At 42.7% G+C, this 19,191-nt stretch overlaps 2 protein-coding genes across 3 annotated transcripts in view; one reads left to right on the top strand and one right to left on the bottom strand.

Moving 5' to 3' along the window:
• The window catches only part of LOC120450228 (elongation factor-like GTPase 1), a 75,119-nt gene that overhangs the window by 48,571 nt on the left and 7,357 nt on the right, over positions 1 to 19,191 (top strand). For both annotated transcript variants that reach the window (XM_039633105.2, XM_044006144.1), the window contains exon 4: positions 15,763 to 15,947. In XM_039633105.2, coding sequence (XP_039489039.2) covers positions 15,763 to 15,947 — 185 coding nt within the window. The remainder of the gene's footprint in view (positions 1 to 15,762; positions 15,948 to 19,191) is intronic.
• On the bottom strand, positions 901 to 13,884 carry LOC120450232 (protein giant-lens). Its single transcript, XM_039633110.2, has 4 exons — positions 12,803 to 13,884; positions 1,949 to 2,502; positions 1,662 to 1,833; positions 901 to 1,593 (listed from the first exon to the last, which is right to left on the bottom strand). The coding sequence occupies exons 1-4, from the start codon at positions 13,259 to 13,261 to the stop codon at positions 1,381 to 1,383; spliced, it is 1,398 nt and encodes a 465-aa protein (XP_039489044.2). The 5' UTR covers positions 13,262 to 13,884; the 3' UTR covers positions 901 to 1,380.

Below are 19,191 nucleotides of genomic sequence, written 5' to 3'. Positions count from 1 at the left end.
GGAAACTTAATTAGTGCACTTCATTTGCCTGCAGTTGCACTTATCTGTAGCTTGGCACTACAAATATGGTATTGAACAGCAATTGATTTTCTTACGAGATTTAGACCGATATTATAAATATTATAAATCAATCAATTATTGGTTTATTATACCTATAAATATATTTTTTTTATTTATACGTTTGGAAAGTGAATTACTTTAGTTACTTTACATTACGTTTGATGTCAAATTTGTCGTTTGGCAAACGCATATGCCTAAAAGTAGGCTATGTTATTTATCACCACACGCACCCCTAAAATATGTGTATAAAAAACCCACGAAATAAGGGGTTTTTGCGGTGGTAAACAGAAATTTTTATAGCCTACTTAGAAGGTAAAACTAGTTGGATGTATTATTTCAGTAAAAGATAAATAGTTACAAGCACGCAAATAATAAAAACCTTCACAGACTTTTGTTCATAAATTAGTGTTTATTTTTGCCTTTTTACAAAGTGTTTAAACCGAAACGTCGCCCAATTTTGTTGCTCGTTTTAAGATAAACAAAATCCTGTAGCTTAAATCGATGTACATATGCGTAGTTAAGAGGGAAGAGGAGGAGTCATGGTGGTTACTATACGTTTAGTTAAAAGCCTTTGCGCAATTTCTAAATTAATTTCTAATTTCCTTGCCAAATCCAGTGCTCAAACTCGGGAGAAGTGGCTTTGAAGGCGTCACACAAATTGCACTAAAATAGCTGCCAGAGTTGCCACAGTTTCAAACTGCCTTCGCTATGAATTATTCAATGATACATCCTTACGTTAACTAAGTGCACCCCATCTGAACATTTGGCACATCCTGCTCTTTGACGTTTGCTGCATTGCTCCACGTACTATAATTTCCGTTTAAATTATAACTGAAACTGTTTTCGTTAGACATATATTAAAATATATACAATTTATGCGGGTTAGATTACGAGTATAGTTTGTTGCTATATTACATAGTGGGCATACATATGCCCTCCTTCGTTGCAGGTTTTGCTCTTGTTTTCATAAATATTCATTACAAATTATTTGTATAACAAACTGCGCACATATCGATGCTTAAAACTAATTAAATATTTATATCATACGTTTTATGACCAAAATTTGGTAGCAAAAGAAACACGCCCCTTCAAAACTTGAAAATGATTTGTGTGGAAGTGCATTTTAAGTTCCTAGCTTGTATTTGTTCGTTTTCCCTTCTCATTAGTTGGTAACTTGGCGAGACTCAATTGGCTCAGTCGATATCTATATAGTAGCTGCTGCTCCTCCGCTCACTTCCTCCGCTATCTTCCTTTACAAAGTGTGTGTTTAAATATGCTTTATATGTGTGCATATGTGGAATGATCCCCTTGGCGATGCACTCAATCGTTGGCCATGCAGTACCCGGAATATGTCTGTATGTTGTCGTCCACAAAACTCTCGCCGGCTATCACGCCGGATTGCGTGTGATGACTGGGACAGCGGTGTCCTTTGGGGCACTGGCACAACGAGTTGATGTTGACTTCGTCGAGGAACTCCTGACGCTTTCGCACCGTGAACAACTTGCACGGCTGCTTTCGCTGACAGCGAAGGCGCTATATAAATGAAATTGTAAATTGAAATTAAGGCCAAGTTTTAAGAAAATATTCCATGTTAAACCCACCGTCAGGGGAGAGCAGGCGAACAGATATCTGTAGCCCGGACTGCCATCGCCAATGGGTTCCCTCTTGGTCAGGTATGTCACCGAATTCCGGGGACACCGGCAGTGGACTATCTGCTCCGTCACATTCAACTCCGCTGCCGTTGTCAAAGTCCAAGTGTAGTCACGGAAGTGCCTTCAAGGAAGAAGAATGTATCAATTAGACAGTGATTAAAAATATCATGTAAATTTAAAACTGCATTTCGTACAAGATTCTAAGTATATCAAGTATGGATGTATTTTTAACTTACTTGCAAACTGGCAACTTGTGCACCGGCTGGCACATTTTGTAGTGCCTAGTCTTATCGGCAATGGTGTGGCCATCTTCCACGCCCAAGCTGCTGGGACAGCCGCCAATGAAATTGGTTGAAGGCTCCTTGGATCCCCGGTGTCCGGAGTGCCTCATGTGCGCCGGTCCCCTGGGGAACTCATTATCCTGCACCTCCGCATAGGGCAGGGCGTCATTGTAGTCCGGCGACTGATCCAGATGATCCAAATCGTCCTCGTAGACGGCGCCCAGCTTCTGCATCAGCTTCTTCATATGCAGGCTTTCGAATTTCTTGTCCTGAAATTCGCCCAACAGCATTCGCTTGTGCTGCATCATCTTCTCCCTTTCGTAGTAGTTCCTGTACTTCAGCGAATCCGCGGATCCAGACGAGTGACTGTGATGATGGATGATCACGTTGTTGGGCATGCGATTCGATTCAGGACAACGACATTGGCGCTCGATCCAGGGTGTTTCGTATAGATCGATCTTGGAGCAGACTGCATGCGGCGCACAGATGGGCAAATCCTCTTCAGAGTCCTTCAAAGGAAAATGATTGAACTTTGTTAGGAACATGTGCTCTAACTGGTTACCAAACAATAGTTTCTTATAAAGCAAATATTCTACCTAAGTTAGGAATACTAATGAGGGATATCAAATTCCTTAAAGCACAGCTAAACCACTTGAAAAATGCAAGAAATTTAATATACTTGGGAGTTGATTTTAAGCCCTAAAAGCCTTTTATTATCCTCTTGATGCTCCGCTTGACTATTTGCCAAATTACCATATGATAAACAAACCATAAAGGCAACATGCAGAGACTGGAGTGCTAAGAACCTAAGAACCCTTCGAAAATAGAGGATTGTGTCAACACAGTGATGGCAACTTGATTAACATAACTGAGACAGCCAAAGTCGGTCCTAACTGGAGGATATCTTTGGTGTCTGGTTTGTTTGTTTGTTTGCTGCCCAACAAATACAATTCATTAATTGAATTCCCCAAACAGAGTGGGAGTCCCGAAAACTTGGGCTCTGTTGTTGCGTTTGCCCAAGTTGGGATCCAATAAAAACTTATGCATTGTGTTGTGTCCTGGTCGTAACATAAAAACCAACAACTAGCAACTGATGGGTGCTTTTCGAGGATGCCACTCCAGAGCCTGCTACCCAGTTTCCTTCTATCATTCGATTTTATTGTTAGTGATGCTTGACAGTAAGAACAGCGACAACAACAGGTTTCCAATGAAATTATCGAAAGCAATCAATTTTTTAAGTGGAACTGTCGCGCACCCTGGTATTTTTTCCTGTTCACTCTTTGTTACCCCTTTTTGTCGAGGGTTTTCGCCTTTTGTTTGGTTTCAATTTCATTTCCCTCGCTCCACTATCTCCTTCCACTTTTTTCTTGATTTTTATTCAAATTATTTTCGGGTTTCTTTGGCTTGCACCTGCTGCTACCTGAGCTCTTTAGGGTCATTCCTTGAGGTCCTTCCTTTATTTTTTTTTTCGGGAGAGCGCATACCGGAAGTCCGGAAGTGATTTAGTGCAACTGACGGAAGTAAATAAGTGAGTGCACACGCACACTCACACTTAAGCTACAGCTACGGCGCATTGAAAAAGGGATTAGCCGTAGATGAAGCGGAAGTGAGTCCGGAACAGGTTGCCTGACCTTTTACCTTTTTGCTCAATTGAACCGGAGTTCTCTATGACAATTCCCAGCTGTTTTCCCGTCTCGCTCTCCCCCGGATGTCGTCTGCCTGCCTTCCTTGTGCACTTTATTAGTTGTATTTACTTCCTGATTTTTTTATAATGCTGCTTCCGGAACTTCCTTCTCCACTCGCTCCCCCTTTTCCCACGCATTTTTGACCCAGTTTCAAACGCAGCACCTGCCGAAGTCCTTAACCCTTTCGACGAGCGAATTTGTCTTGCACTTTGATTATTCATATTTCAAGCAGAAGCTTCGGGCATTGCTGAGATTCTTTCTCGATTTCGATGGGGGGGAAGAGCTATGCGACCATTGTCAATCCACCCCTGACAGGATATGCCAGAAGTGGAGTTTCAAGGGGGATCCGTTGGGTAAGCAGCGTGAGAAATTCTTTGAAATTCGAGCATGTTTATTGAGATTTCTTTCCCCCATTCAGTGAGTTTTTTCTCTCTTTTTTTTATTTTTTATTTTTGTCTTGATGTGTTGTTGTGTCGGGAAATGGCACTTCAAAGACATCACCGTTATTCGTATACAATTTTACATATTGATAAGCAAATCACAGGGCAGGGGCAGCATATCAAAGAAGACATGCTTCATCGGCATTCCAATGCCATCAGCTCATCTCTGAGAAGCTCACAATAGGTGCACGCAAAAAAAATGTGATGCTGTTTGTGGAATTTGCGTTTAATGGAATTTTAAAGCAACTGTTATTGGTATGAATTTTAACTTTGTGTTGTAACTTATTCTAAGCCCTAAGTTCAAAATAAACATTGTTGCTATAAAATTATTAAAGTCTGTAAATAATATTAGTTGACTCTTTTTCTTGGTGCACGAGTAGAATCAACTTGTAAACAAGACGAAAGTTTCTGTGCTGGCGAAGAAGCTGGAAGAGTAGTAAAAGTTTTGCCAGGCCAACACAAAAAAGCGAGGGAAAAAGCAAACACAAGAAAGGCGGCGAGAAGAGGGAGAGAAGGCAACCGGATTTCCGGTTTAGCAGCTCCCCAAAGAAGGTGTTGTGGCGGGGAGTTGGAGTTGGTGGGCAGGGGGCTGGGGGTCCAAGCTGCTGCCACACTTTATAATTTGCTCGATCTCCATCAGCAGCACGCGTGTACCGCTCCCCGAGCAGTCAGACAATTAGCCTCATGTGTCAAAGTGCAGTGGCAACGGAAGTTGAGAACGCGCCAAAGACAATGAAAGAGTTTTCCCTCTGTGCCCCCCTTTACTGGCCCCATTTCCCCAGACCAACAGCTTTTTTCCTCCAGCAGCTGGACGCAGCAGTGCAACGTGATGCCGCAAGCATTGACAAACTTTTGTGACTTTTGATTTCAATGAAAGCCGCCTGCGAAAAAGGGAACCCTTCTCCCATTCCATCTCTTTAATTGAATCAAATTAACCCCGCTCACAACCTCCAGAAAGGGGGTGAATGGGTTGAGGAGGATGGGTAGAGGGAGGGGTTGGGTTGCCAGGGGGTCTCCCCACAATGGAATTCTTGGAGCTACTTCTAGCGTCATTGCTGTCATGCCTCATGTGGCTGCCTGAATGCCGGGAATGCCATTCCCCGCAGCGGAAGTGAGGTGTCTTCAATTGCACGAGGCAGTGGTGCCAATTTGGAGGGACTTTCAAAGACTTAAAGCGTTTTAGGAACAAGGTTCCTGCCTTTTATTTATACTACCATATTGCCATAAATTGTGTTTTAAAATGTTAATGACACTAAAGCATAGTTATCAGAAGAGCCTACATTAATTCATTAGCGAACTACACTGATTTCTTTTCCAGCACAACTATTTTTTATGGCCTAGTCCTTGATTGGAAATAATGTTATTGTATATAATGTTCGAATCTATTATAATGCCCATTTAAATGCAGTGCTGCAGTATGGATTTGAATCGATTTGATTCCATTTTTAGTTCACCTGTGTTCAGAGGATGCTGCTTTCACTATAACCTGACTATGACTTTGGCAAAATAAGGCCAAGTATCGACTGCACCTGCTCCGCATTGTATCATTGTATTGCGCATTTGCGCCCCATCTGGTGTGCTATCAATAGCAGCCTAACTAAAGGACAATCAATGACATAAATTTCCACACAACAAACGGAAGATGTCTGCGTTGTTGTTTTCCCGGTGCAACGGCAACAGTTGGTTGAGTTTTTCCCCCGCCGCCCCGTAATTCTTTCGTGGGTTTTTGGTTCCCATGAGGGCGTTGACGCACACACGACGATCAACGTCCGGGCCGGAGATTTTCCGATCTTTCCGATTTTCCAACCGTTAGACGAGACGGATGGATGACAGCAGCCTGCCGCCTGCCACAAGTGTGTTGCCATCAGGTAGTCTCCAGTCTCCGCTATATCCTATCCCCTGCACCCTCTGTTATCTTTTGTCTGTGCGTTAATGATTTTTCTATACACTTCCTTTTCCACATTGTTTTTCTCCGTTTCCCCCCACCCATACTCATACTCCGACTCCTACTCGATTTTGGGTTATTCTTCTCTCTCAGTTGTTTTTTGGGCTAGAGAATTATGCAATCTGGCGTCGTCATGTGGCCGCAGTAAGCGGAAGTATGCCGGCTCAGCATTGGTTTTCATCCCAGTTTCTGGTCAAGATATATGTATATATATATACATATATATTGCCTAAGTCAGTGTGTTTACACAAAAATTCAATTAAAATTGTTAGAAACGGAAGTGGAAGATGGGGCCGACGAAGCGGAAGTAACACGGAAGTTGTTAGGTCACTATCTGTCTTCCGATTCCAAGTTGGAGACGGAGACGGAGTCGGAGTCCAAGTCCCAGTCCCAGAGAATTCCAGTGAAAACTCTCAGGCCAGCGCGAGCACTTAGAGAGATTCATCCCAAGCCGGAAGTAGAAAAGATTTGTGTACGGTCGGCTCTTCAAAAAAATGCGATGAATTTATATATGTACGAGTATATAATAATACTTTGCATAGGCAAGTCCAGGAATTGCCCGGGGCACGCAGACTGACCGTGCCACTTTTGCCATTGCCTGCCGTTGCCTGCCTGCCTGTTTTTCTCTCGTTTTTTTTCTGGACTGCCTTAACGGAAGCATGCCCCAACCGCAAACAAGCAGGGAAAAAACATTTTCATTCATAAAACAGCAGAAATTCCAAAAGGAAGCGCGCAAAAGCCAACAGACAACAGCAGAAAAATTATAAGAATGTTGACTCAATCAGTTTGGATAAAGAAGTTAGGATACTCTGCTAATTTATTGATTTGAAAAGCACAATTGTGTGTTTCGAAATGAAACCATAAGCTCGTTTCAACAAATTTAAGAAAGTATACTGGATATAATGTAATTTCTTAGAAAATGTGAATAATAATTTATGAACGTTTCTGCCAAAGCTCATTGCAAAAGCGGAGTACTCCTGTTGTTTGTCAAGGATTGTTCAGGGTATAGCTGTATAGCTGGGAAACTGGTTTCTCTGCGGGGCAGCCAATTGCAGCTGAAGCAGCAACAAACAACATCAGCAACTTCCCCTTTTTGTTGCTGCTTGATTTTTGCGTAGCTTGTTGATCGTCACAATTAATGAACGTCTACGCACACGGACATCCACTAACCACATCCACATCCTCATCCTCTCATCCCCATGCCCATGCCCATTCCGAATACCCAATAGCCAACTCCACAACTCCATATACCCCATACCCGACCACAATCAGTCTCAGCTGCTGATGTTGCTGCTTTTGCTGCTGTTGCTGCTGTTGCTGCCACAACGGAACGGAAAAAAGTAATTCATTCATTCATTCATTCAGCAACAACGTGGCATAGTTGTTTGTGGCTTTTTTGCTGCGGCTTTCTGGCCATTGTAATTGTTGCCTTGGCCAAAAAGAAACACGACAACCGCAAAATGTTGCCGACTGTGTGGCGGGCTATAAACATGTTGCTGCTGCAGTTTGCTGCTGCTGCTGCTGCTGTTGCTGTTGCTGTTGCTACTTCTGATGTTGCTGCTGTGCTGTGGGCTCCTTTTACGCGCTTGCCGCCAAATAAATAAATCTTGACTACAATGCCGATGGCTCGTTGCTGTTGCTGCGGCGATTTTTATGAATGAATGGATGGCCGGCCAGCTAGCTAAATGAAAAGTTGCCCGGCTTTTAGTGTAAACTGGCTTTGGCTGTTCGCATTTCTGCGCTTATATATATATTAATGCTTTTTTCTTGCAGAAAACTCGCGCAAAACGTCACCAAAACGCTTGTGATATATATATTTTTTTTTTGCCTGTTTTTTCTGATAATTATGAGCAACTCGCAGTGCCACGCAACCCTCCTCCCCTCCCCTTTGTAAATACACCCAATGCCCATTCCATTCATTTGCTGTTTACTCGCCGTCTGCGCGCGTTTTTATGAATGAAATCCAGCAACAAAGAAGAGCAGCATTCGTCGTAGCTTACTTATAGTTAATTTATTTTTTTACCCCGCCATCGCTCGGGTTTTTTTCCCTCCCCGTCTTGTTTTGATATTATTGTAAACAAATTGCGCCTTTGGGCACGTAATTAGCACACTTACACGATCGGAAAAGCCGCCAGTTGCCCCCGGGGAGGTGGGAAATTGGAACGTGTCCATCAATAACTGTAACAAGGTCTCTTTCTCTTTGTCTATCTCTTTTCTTGGCCAACAAAAGCGGAAGTGTTCCAAGCCACATTTCCGCCTGGCCAGCGACAGAGAAATGCTTTTTTTCTCTCGAAAAGTGGCACAAAGCTTAGACGGCCAAACAATAGTGGCAGAAAAACGAAAGATCTTATATATCAACAATATCATGGGATCGTACGTATATCAATGGATATCTGGACGAGATAGAAACTTTTGTTCTAGCCTCATAGCTGAAAGATCTCATAAATTAGCCATATCACGAGATTATACGTATTGCTTTGGATATCTGGAGCAGATATAAACATTTGCGTTGACCTTATGCCTGACAAATAAATAATTGCGATTTTGCCGAGTATTCTCATGGAAAGTCCAAAGGCCTTCGCCTGGTTTCTTTCAGGTGATTTTGAAAATGAAAAAGAATATCTAAAGATGGTGCATTATGTTTTGAAGTTGCGTGGTAGAGTATCTGGAGCTTCGCCTGCGACTTGGGCTAGTAGTATTTTGTTAGCTCATATGAGAATATATATTTATATATATAGTATCTATAAAAGTTGACTTGGCGCGCGCGCCAACAAAAAAGTCTATATGGCAGAAGAGGAAGAAGTCGAGGGAAAAAAGTGGGCAAACTAGTTTTTTGGTATCCGAGCATCCGTTGGCTCAGGTTGCTGTAGTTGTAGCTGTTGTTGTTGTTGTTGTTGTAGTCGGGGGCATTTTTCTCAATGGAGCTCTCCGAGATCGTAGACTTGGGCACTTTTTAGGTGAATAATTGCGGTATGCTGCTGCTGCCTGCTGCTTGTTTTTTAGGCAAATATTTTTATATTCGCGCCTAACTTCGTCTACGGCATCCAGACACACTTAACCGACATATATCCATTGTTGCTGTTGCTGTTGCTGCTGTCATCGCTGTCTACTCTCTTTCAATATTTGTTTGTCTTATTTATGATTATTATTATTTTTTGCCTTCGAATCGCATTAAATAATTTCTATATTTAGCATAACAAAAATTCCATGGCAGCGCAAAAAGCATAGATAGAAATTGTAAAAACATGATATGCGAAATCGAGGGATATGCGATTCGATTCATTATGGGATTAAAGTGTTATGCTCTGATTGTTGGGATGAAATCAATTTTAGAAGGGAAGGCGTTTTGTTTGCTAATAGAATTATTTCAATTTAACATATTTGGCTTTTGATATTCAAATGCACTTAACAAAGAATGCATTTCTCCTAAGCCTAGTCAGCAAACTATTTACTCTTAAAAATATGAAACATTGCATTAATGAATACTCAAAGCACTCATAGAATTAGTCATCAACCAATTAAGGAACATAGATACGATCTATTATTTCTCAAGAAGGAAACCGATACTGCAGCAGGTCAGTGATTGATCAATTAAAAGGTTTCGTGGAAGTTCCCAGCGCAATCGTTGAAATTTCATCAAATTAACGAAAGTTCCCAGCGTAAAATTTCATTCACAAGAATCTCCCATCACGAAAAACACAAAAGTTCACTAGAAATCGGATGCTCAAGTCCATTGATGATTTCTGTGAAAAAACTCATAAACATAAATTTACCAAAATCAGATCAACGATTCAAAAAACTAGTTTGAAGAAGGCTGAATTCAAAATTGTCATATCGTGTCGTCAAACATATCGGATGTATTGATTAGCATAGAAAACCCATAAATAACCATTAGAGGTGTGGTCGAAATAACATTTTTCAGGTTTATATAACCAAGTGTTTCCATAAATATTTATTGCGTATTTCGGCACTAAGCATACGCACAACTGGCACTTTTGTTTCCATGTTTGGATTGCAGCCTATAAAGCATTTTCACACCTGCCTGCAACACCAGAACTCAGCTTGGTCAAATAGCCAGAATGGCCGAAATATATGCTTGGTTTGTTTAAACATTTCTCAGTCAATTGGAATTTGTGGCAGACTCTTTTGATATTCCATTTCCAATCAATCCCCTTCCCTGGTATGTATGTTTTCCCAACTCTCTGGCTTTTGGCCATGCCACGCGCACACACATCGACTTGTTTAGGCCAAATATGCGTGGCTGATCTGTTTGTATATGGCCCGACAAATTGCCCGATCTCTGTTGATGTTGCTGTTGCTGTTGCTGTTGCTGTAGTTGTGTTGTTGTTGTTCTTGTTGGCTTTAGCCATTCATACATTTGGACGGTCTGTCGCTTTGGCATTCATTCATTCATAGATTGACTTGCCCAGCCAAGCGAGAAGTTGAAGTCGCTGACGTAGCATTTGCTGGCTGCTCTGCTCATCCAGCGTTTACGTTTTCATTCATTCACACACGCGTGTACAGTGAGAGAAAATATTCACGAATGCGCTCATTGATATTTGAGTGTATGCAAATGTTAGTTGTTAGACTGGATCACATTCCAAATAGCTTAAAAATGCTTTCTAATGCTTCTATTGGAACTCATTGTTGAGTGTAGACTTGTGTTTATAATTTTATGAGAACCCAATTCGACATGTTTTTAATATAAATAGTAATCGACCTTAAGTAAACACTTTCCAGTTTAAATACATTAGCGAACTTTCCTCTCAGTGTTCCCACTCACACATGCACCACCTCATCGCGCCCCTCTATCACCACCATTTCACCCATTATACCACACCACACCATACAACACCATACCATACCATACCATACCGTACCACCGTCATTATGACCATCATCATCGACTTCTCGTAGTCGTCGTGGTCGTATTTCATTCATGAATTTTCTTTCATTCAGGTCTTCCCTGTCTACCCGTCTCCCTCCCCCTGCTGTTGCCGTCTCAGTCGTGGTCGTTGAAAACGTTTTTAAATACCGGAACTGAATGTTTAGCGCTTTTAAGCATGGGAACTTTTTGTTTTCTTCTATAAACTTTCCTCTCCCTCGCTCCCAGCCTCCTTCCTCCCTCCGTCTCTTTCCTTCCCCTCTGACCGTCTCTTTCTATCTGGCTATTTGCCTCTCTTTCCGGCTGCTCATTCACAGCCTTTTGTGGATCTATTCCGTTGTGTTCTATTCTCCAATAAGGCGTTTTTATTGCAAGTTTCCAAACAACAGGAATTCTCTGCTCAATTTTTTTTTGTCTATTTTAGGTGTTGTGTTGTGATGCTGCTTTGTTATGCTTGTTTTATATGCGATCCAAAATTTATTGCAGGCATTTGGATTTCAAAATTTATGAACCAAGTCGAACCCAAACGCTTTGGCTTGAAAGAAGGTTAAATGGTATATATTCTTGGGAGTGAAGTTTAAGGATACGCTTGGATTTCGTATAAAGTTATTAGGCATTGATTGATCTCTTATGCTGATTTACGCATAGTACTAATAGATTTTTCTGTCCCTTATGTTACACACCTAGATATTGATCCTTTGCAAGGGTATTTCCAAGTCGAACCCTTTCTGCTGCCCTGCCCCTTTTGCTGACTTGTTTACGCCGTCAATATTTTGCCTTTGATTACTGTTGATACTTCACGCCTCGGCCTCGTAGCAACATCAAGCAAGAATTCGATTTTCAGGGCGTGTTTTGTCGTATGACATTTGACATAATAGATATACGATACATGATATACGACCGATCCAATCCCCTCTCTTTCTCAATGGACACTTGATTTATGACCAGATCGGAGTGAGAACAATGGAACCGATGTGACCTACGATCTGAATTCGCATTGTAGCGGATTTAAGGGGAAAGATAACGCCAAGAACTTTTTGGTGGGCCGTGGCTTAGTCATGAGTAGCCAGCATTGAACTCTTGACCCGCCGGGCTAATTGGTTTTGGTATCGCTCATATCGTTCGGTTCGGTACAGCAATTGCGGCTTTAATTGATCAAATGCGACAGATCAGTTGAGTTGAGCTCTCGGCTGCAAACAACTTTCATTTTTCATCTAGAGCGAGTGTTGCCGCTGCAATTAAATGTGCCATATGCGTGTGCTGATATATGGATAGTGGTTTTGTGGGTGTCAAGTGTAATGGCCATAGGGCGGCTGCTAAATATAGCCAGCGTTTCTTGAACAAAAGCAACAAAATATGTAAAAATAACGAACTAAAGCTCGGACCCAGCCCAAAAAAGTTGCATTGCAAAACCTGCTGTGCAGAGAAAGAAATCGCAGCTAGTCTTGCGATCTCTATGCTATAATCTATGTGATTGGTTAATTGATTGTTTTGCATATCGAAAGATAAAAGATTGTTTTGAAAGTTCTTTGATAATTTGGTATAGCAGACCCTTAACCGCTCTTCCGTTCGTTAGTTTGAATGAAAGTGTCTAATCGATCAGGATTGTTTTCTGTGTAGATGCTGCCGCTGCCGCTGATACCGCTGGCGTGGGCAAATGGCAACCAGTTGAACAGGTGTCTGCTGACGTTGTTGCCTGCATTATGCAACCTGCCATTGCCAGTTGTTGGTTTCATTGGTACCTTGTGTTATTTCTGTTTTTTTTTTTTTTCTGTTTTTTACTTAGCCCCGATCAATGCAAACATGTAATTAGCCAGGCTAATCAAATGAATTTCGTATTTGCTAGCTACTCACCCCCACTTGGTAGAGGACGCGCACTTCGCGATCGCCGTGCTGCTGCTTGCTGCCGATGAAGCTGCGGTGTTGCTGCTGCTGCTGTTGCTGCTGCTGCTGTTGCTGCTTCTGCAACATTTGTCGCGCATGTCGACGCGACTCGGCGAGATCCTTCTCCGCGGCCGCCGTGGAAATGCTCACAACGGTCAGTTGCTCGGCGGCTGTCTTGGCTGGCTTCACTGTACTGCTCGCCACTCCAGTTGCTGCCGCTCCTTCTCCCGCTCCTACTCCCGCTGCTGCTGCTGAAATATCTTTGGCATCGTAGACGGTGTACTGCAGACTCTTGTGCTTGTCCGCCGTGGATGTGGTCGGCGTAATCTCGAACACCTCGAGCGGCAGTCGCGTGCCGCCGACAGCAACGGCAGCGGCGGTCAGCAGCAACAGCAGCATGCACGGCAGCAGCATCAATGTCGTAGGCATGATTTATGACTCTGACTCCAGCTGGATTTCTGGATCTCTGGATGTTGATGGTATCTGGATGTGGATCTGGATCTGTACCTAGATCTGGCGATCTTTGGGTTGTTTCCGAATCTATCGAAATCTCCGCTGAGAGATTTGATTTGTGCGTGCGGGTTGTTTTCTTGCGGTTTGTAATTGACACTCAATAAATTTTGTAATTGAATTCGAATCAAATCCAATCGAATCGAAGCGAACCGAATCGAGTCGAATCAGTGTTCTCGCTCTATCTCACTCGCTCGCTTAGAACCCATGGCTTACATGCACACACACTGGCACACTGGCAGAAACGAACTCTACAAATCAGGTTTCAAATCGAACGATCGATTGATTTGTGGCGAATGTCACTCGAAATTATTGGATATTTCATTCACTGCAATGCTCGGTGGTCGGTAGTTTCTGTTTGCTATTTAGTAACTTTACACCCGCGACGTCGCTGTCTCCGGTGGCCTTTCGTCTCGTCTCGTCTCGTCCCGTCTTTTCATTCGCTCCTGGAACGTATACCCTACGGTATCGTATCGTATCGTATCGTATCGCCTCGATTCCGCTGCCCTCGCTATATGCTTGTTCGCTCGACCAACTCACTTTTCGAACTGATCAAACAGAAAATCCAAAAACGAGCAGCGCACGGCGAGCGAGAGTCGCTGAAGCCGGCAGCGAAGTCCGCTGCTCGCGTCTCTGCCGGTATGTGCGTGTCTGTGCACTGAGAGAAATTGAGCGATCAATCGAAGACATTATGGGTAATGTAACAAGAAACTCAAGTCGGGAAAAAAAAACCTATCTCAATTTAGAAAAATTCATTCTTTTTTCTATTGTTTGTTCGACTTTTAAGTTACACAAGTAAATTTAAATTTTAAATGCTTTAAAATCTTAAGAGTACATATGTCAAAAAATAATAATATTTTTTTATTTAATTTTCTCGAATGAACAATTATAAAATGAAAAATTAAATTAAAAATTTTCTGTTTTTATAACAATGAGTGGAGTATTAAGTATTAAGTGGACAACCAATTCTAAGCTCTTTAACAGAAATGATAAAGTATGTGGTGAAAAGAGTATTTAATGCACTCATTTAATCACTTTTAGTGATTTTAAACCATTTGAGATATTTTTTTTAAGAATCCTGATTAAACGATATTGTTCTCAGTGCACCAGCGGCAGCGGCACATCGTGAGAGAGCACGAGAGAGAGCTGGATATGAATGAATGAACATGTTGTTGCTGCCTTTCCCGCTGGTGGTTGCAGCATCCATTGCCGCTGCTTCTGTGTGCGTGCGCGTATCTGTGAGATGCATCTGTGAGTCTGTGCGGCTGTGCGACTGTGTTGGTGAGAGCGAGCGGATGGCAAGGTGTCTCTGGCTCGCGTGCTTGGCTTAAAGCAAAGGCAACAAAAGCGACGAAATAAAATACAACAAAATAACAAAAAATTAAAAGGGGGCCTCGCAGCCAAGCGACTCTTGCCGCTTCCGTTGCATCCTTTCGGCCGTTTTTGCTGCCGCCGTGTTGTTTTTGTCATCTTTACTACGGCACCGGAAACTAATTCCTGCCTTAGCCACAACGACTTGGACTTGGACCGCCTCCTCCTGGCCTTCTTCGCTCCCCTCCTCATGTTTGGGCCTTCTTCTTGTAGCGCATGCCAAAAAAGAACAACTGGAAAAGAATCCAGAAAAGAGTTTAACAGGAAAGACTGCGTTCAAAGTCGAGCTTTAAATTCCCTTTGAAAGAAAGGTTTAGTGGGTTAGGTTTAGGGTTTAAACTTCGGATTACTTTGGTTGTTACAGATCTCAATGTAATTTAATTTGTAAAGAAAACTTTTTGCTTTTAGTTACAATCGAATTTACCTTACCACCTGTTTATAATGTAAATGAAATATACACCATTTACTCCTTACAATGTTCTGCACAAGTTCAGTATTTTAGGCGAACTTTTAATATCTTTGGCGTCTACTGGTTTGGTTTTAAAAATGCCTATTTTATTATACTCCTGTTCGTCTCCCTCTTAAGTACGCAAAATGTTTGTGCTGTTCCTTTGGGTTCTTCCAAAATTCTTCCGAAAATGGTAATGCCCCCAGATAGTGTATATGGAGAGTGCGAGAGAGACCTGGAAACGATCTTCATCTCCATCTTCGGCTTGGAAGTTCAAGCGAAAAACGCGCGAGGTTCGGCAGAAAGCCCGCCAATTTTATGGGCCAAACCCGATAAGATTTCATTTGTTTACGAGTTACCTTGAGACGCGCCAGAAACAACAACAACAATAGTAATAACAGCAACAACAACACAAGAAAGAACTGGCGATATAGGAGCATTAACCAGAACCGACCACTCCAACTGAAAGGCGGCCATTGTTAGTTGGAGGTTTCCCTTTTCCCTTTCCCTTTCCCTGTACCATTTTACCTTTTCCAATTCGATTTCTAGCTAACGACCAACAGCTGATCAAAGAACGTATCTCTATCGCTATCATTCGCAGGTAAAATGTACGCAGTAATTGGCCGGCGGCACGGCAAAATCCTCTCCGGCGATTTGACCCAGGGCAGCGGCAACTTCGCGGTCACCTGTCTGCTGCCGGTGATCGAGTCGTTCAACTTCGCCCAGGAGATGCGAAAGCAGACATCTGGCCTGGCCTGTCCCCAGCTCATGTTCAGCCACTGGGAGGTGAGTACTGTACAGTAGAGCTTTGGAGCTCACTCTACTTTTCCCTTTAGTTTAGATAGGAGTCCAAAACCGTTTTGGGCCTTCTTCGTGATGTAATGTAATACGTAAGAAGTACTTTATATAATATTTAGATGATTACATTTAAATCGGGATACATGAATCCCTCTGCTTATGAGTAATTTGAAAATCACACTTTAATGCGTAATACAGATAATTGTGGACTTGGTTACGTAAGCTAAGCAGAGTTAGTAATATGCAAAACATAAATATTAGGATACAGGCATCAGATAGCAGGAGAAATTAGTCAACTATTTACATTCTTACTTCATTGTTTTCCAGACTCAGTCATAGAGAAAATAATTTGATTTATGGTATACCGTGTGTGCCAGTTGTAAGCCAATGTGGAATTTTAGATATTTGAAGGTGGTTTCTGTTATGGAATCCTGACTGTAGCTGGCAGCTGTTGCTGCTCTGCTGATGGGGCACAAGTGCAGCGAGTGTCCGACCATATGCCATGTGCGTGCCTCACCGAACTCCCCCTATTCCTGACCCCCAATCCCCAACCCGCATCCCAACCTCTCGACCCTGCTCCTTCTCGCCGAAACTCTCGCTGCCTGTCTGTGGTCAATAAAAATCTCAGCTTACGCTGCTCTAAGCCTTCTGTTACCTTCTGCTGAAGTCTTATAAGCTAAACCACAGTCAGCAGCAGTAGCAACATGGCAACAGCAACAGCAGCAGCAGCAGCAGCAACTTGGCAACAGCAACAGTTGGACTGAAAGATATATGGTCCATTTGAAGCTGCAGCTGTGTGCCATTCGAGGTAACCCAAAGCCCCGAACCAGACTCCCTTTCTCCTCCAGTCCTCTCCCTTCTCCATCGCATTCTGACCTTGTCGTGGGCCACAATTAACACTCGACTTGATGATTATTCTCCTCGGTCTTGAGCTTTTGCCGAGATCAGCGGATGGGCCAAACTTAGCCAGAAAAAATTTAAGTTCTTCAGCCTACGAAGGTTTCGAATCATCTTTGAAGGTATAAAGGTAGATATTTTTAAGACCAAGGGCAGGAAAGGTTTTTTAATTGCAAGAATAAAATATTCCCACACCCTTCTGAACACAACTCCTTTTAATATTAATACTGCCACATATTTTGCCGCCTCAACCATACACATATGTATTTTCATAGTGCGTGCATTCCGCATTAGTATTGGTGCTTCTATCGGTGTGATTGTGATAGTGTTGGTCACAGCGCCCAACCAATCGATAACAACAAGTTTTTGTATAATGACTTCCGGCGATTTTCTATTTCTCAGCTCAAGTTTTGCGGCGACGGAGATGTTGTTTGCCGTTGCTTCGTATAATTTCTTACGCATTTCCAACGCCAGACAGCCGGAAAAGTGGAAAAGTGGAAAAGGGGCGTGGCAATGGGAGGTATAGTTGCATTGCACAAAATAAAATGTTATTTAAACGGTCTTTTCGCAATATTCTATCGTAGAATACGTACACATATTACTTTAAACAACCATTTTTAATTAAATTTATTTCAAAAGAAGGACCAGCACTTGAAAACTTAGTTGTGCAACTCCTAATTGTGTTGAAATCGTAACGGAAACTAGTTCAGTCAGCACAAGTGAAAAAGTATCTGAGAGATATTCAATTCGATTACATTGTTCTGGTCGAGGGCAAAGTGAAAACAATTAGGATTTCAGCTTACCGCTCGTCCGAGCAATTAAAACGGTCGGCTTCAGCACTTTGTCCACGCCCACATCTCTTGGCCAGTGACCATACCACCACCCCGCCCCCTGGCACCAAACCCCTTTTCCAGAGTTATTTGTTGTTAACCCTACCTGCCAGGTGAGTGGGCCGGGCTCTCCGCCGTGGGCGCAGTTGTCACGTGCCCATAATAACAACGAAGGCGTCAACTTCACTGGAGTGGCCAACTTCTGGTTGGGGCCAAAAGGGAAAAAGGGCTCACAAGTGGGCGGGGGAGTCGTCGTGTTCCCAAAAAGCCATTTCCATTTCTTGCTGCATCATGTCCCACAATAAGTTCGTTAAGCATGTGCATCGCTGGATCAGCAGATCTGCAGCCGCCAGAAATCATCTCTCGAGATGAACTCTTAACGTGGAATCCGGAATCTGGAAGCTACACACTGGAGATTGGTGGCTGGAGGCTGCGAGCTGAACAAGCCACCTGAAACAGAAACCTAAGCAGCAAAAACTAATTTTCAGTTTTCATATATCATAATTTTTTCTGTTATTGCCGTTGCTCTTTCACTTCACGTAGCAGCATTAAGACAGCAGTCAGGAGCTCAAGACTCAAGCAAACAGTGCGTTTCATTGAAAACATTCACTCTTGTTAACAGATCTTCACAAAAATTTGTTCTTTAACGGAGTTTACCTATTCACATTTAAAATTCAAACCAAAATCCCAAGAAGATCGCCATAGTTGTCCACATTTATCAAGTTTCATTAAGACTTGATGGATATTGCTTTCATTTTATTTCATTTTAAAAGAGCAGTTCATAAAAACTTAAATGAAATTCTAATTAGACGATATAGCTTTAACTACCTCATTCTGCGTGGCCTTACAGCAATGTGTCGCACTGTTTAACCGGGAAATATCTACTCGTCGGGTGGCTACTGTCTTGCGCGCTTTTGTTATTATTTAATTTTGAGCTTCCTTTTGTTTTGCCCCAACTCCTCCCGCTGGCTGCATCACTCCTCATCTCTTCTGGCCACTTGATGAACCCAGAGATTGTTATTATGATTACGTGTGTGTGTGTGCATGGGCGACGGGAGAAATGAGCCGGGGCAGGAAGAGGGTCAAGACCTGCAGCCTACCGAAAAAAAAGGAAAAAATAATAAAATAACATAACAACTTTGGCTACTGGTCTTACTTTCAGGCCGCTCTGCATCGGGTTTTCCTCTGCTCCGGAGTGTTGCATATGATTTGGTTCTGGTTGCTGTTGTTGTTGATGGTGTTCTTGTTGTTGTTCCTGCTGGTTGTCGCGCTTTGCATGCAAGAGCTCAGTTCTGGAGCTCTGAAACTACTTCAAAAGCATAACAGCCACGGCCACAACAAACTGTGAGCAAAGAACCAAGACAAATAACAAATAATCTGATAACTCGTTTTGTATACCTGCCACAGTCTGCCCCCCACCAAAGGGAAAGTCTGCAGTGGAGACAGTGTGGAAGGGATGGGAAGGGAAGGGGGCGGGGTAGGGCCACAGCCACAGCCAGGGGCGG

The sequence above is a fragment of the Drosophila santomea genome, chromosome 3L (assembly GCF_016746245.2).
Source record: "Drosophila santomea strain STO CAGO 1482 chromosome 3L, Prin_Dsan_1.1, whole genome shotgun sequence".
Lineage (NCBI taxonomy): Eukaryota > Metazoa > Arthropoda > Insecta > Diptera > Drosophilidae > Drosophila > Drosophila santomea.
The sequence above is the reverse complement of the archived record's forward strand: the minus strand, read 5'-3'. Positions and strand labels throughout refer to the sequence as shown.

Bases quoted from the DNA above. Each gene is read 5' to 3' on its own strand.
- LOC120450232 (XM_039633110.2), bottom strand. From the start codon at position 13,261: ATGCCTACGACATTGATGCTGCTGCCGTGCATGCTGCTGTTGCTGCTG. The intron at 2,503-12,802 runs GTGAGTAGCTAG...TTTCCTTTGAAG, and splicing joins GCGTCCTCTACCAAGTGGGG to GACTCTGAAGAGGATTTGCC. The intron at 1,594-1,661 runs GTGGGTTTAACA...TCATTTATATAG, and splicing joins TCGCCTGCTCTCCCCTGACG to CGCCTTCGCTGTCAGCGAAA.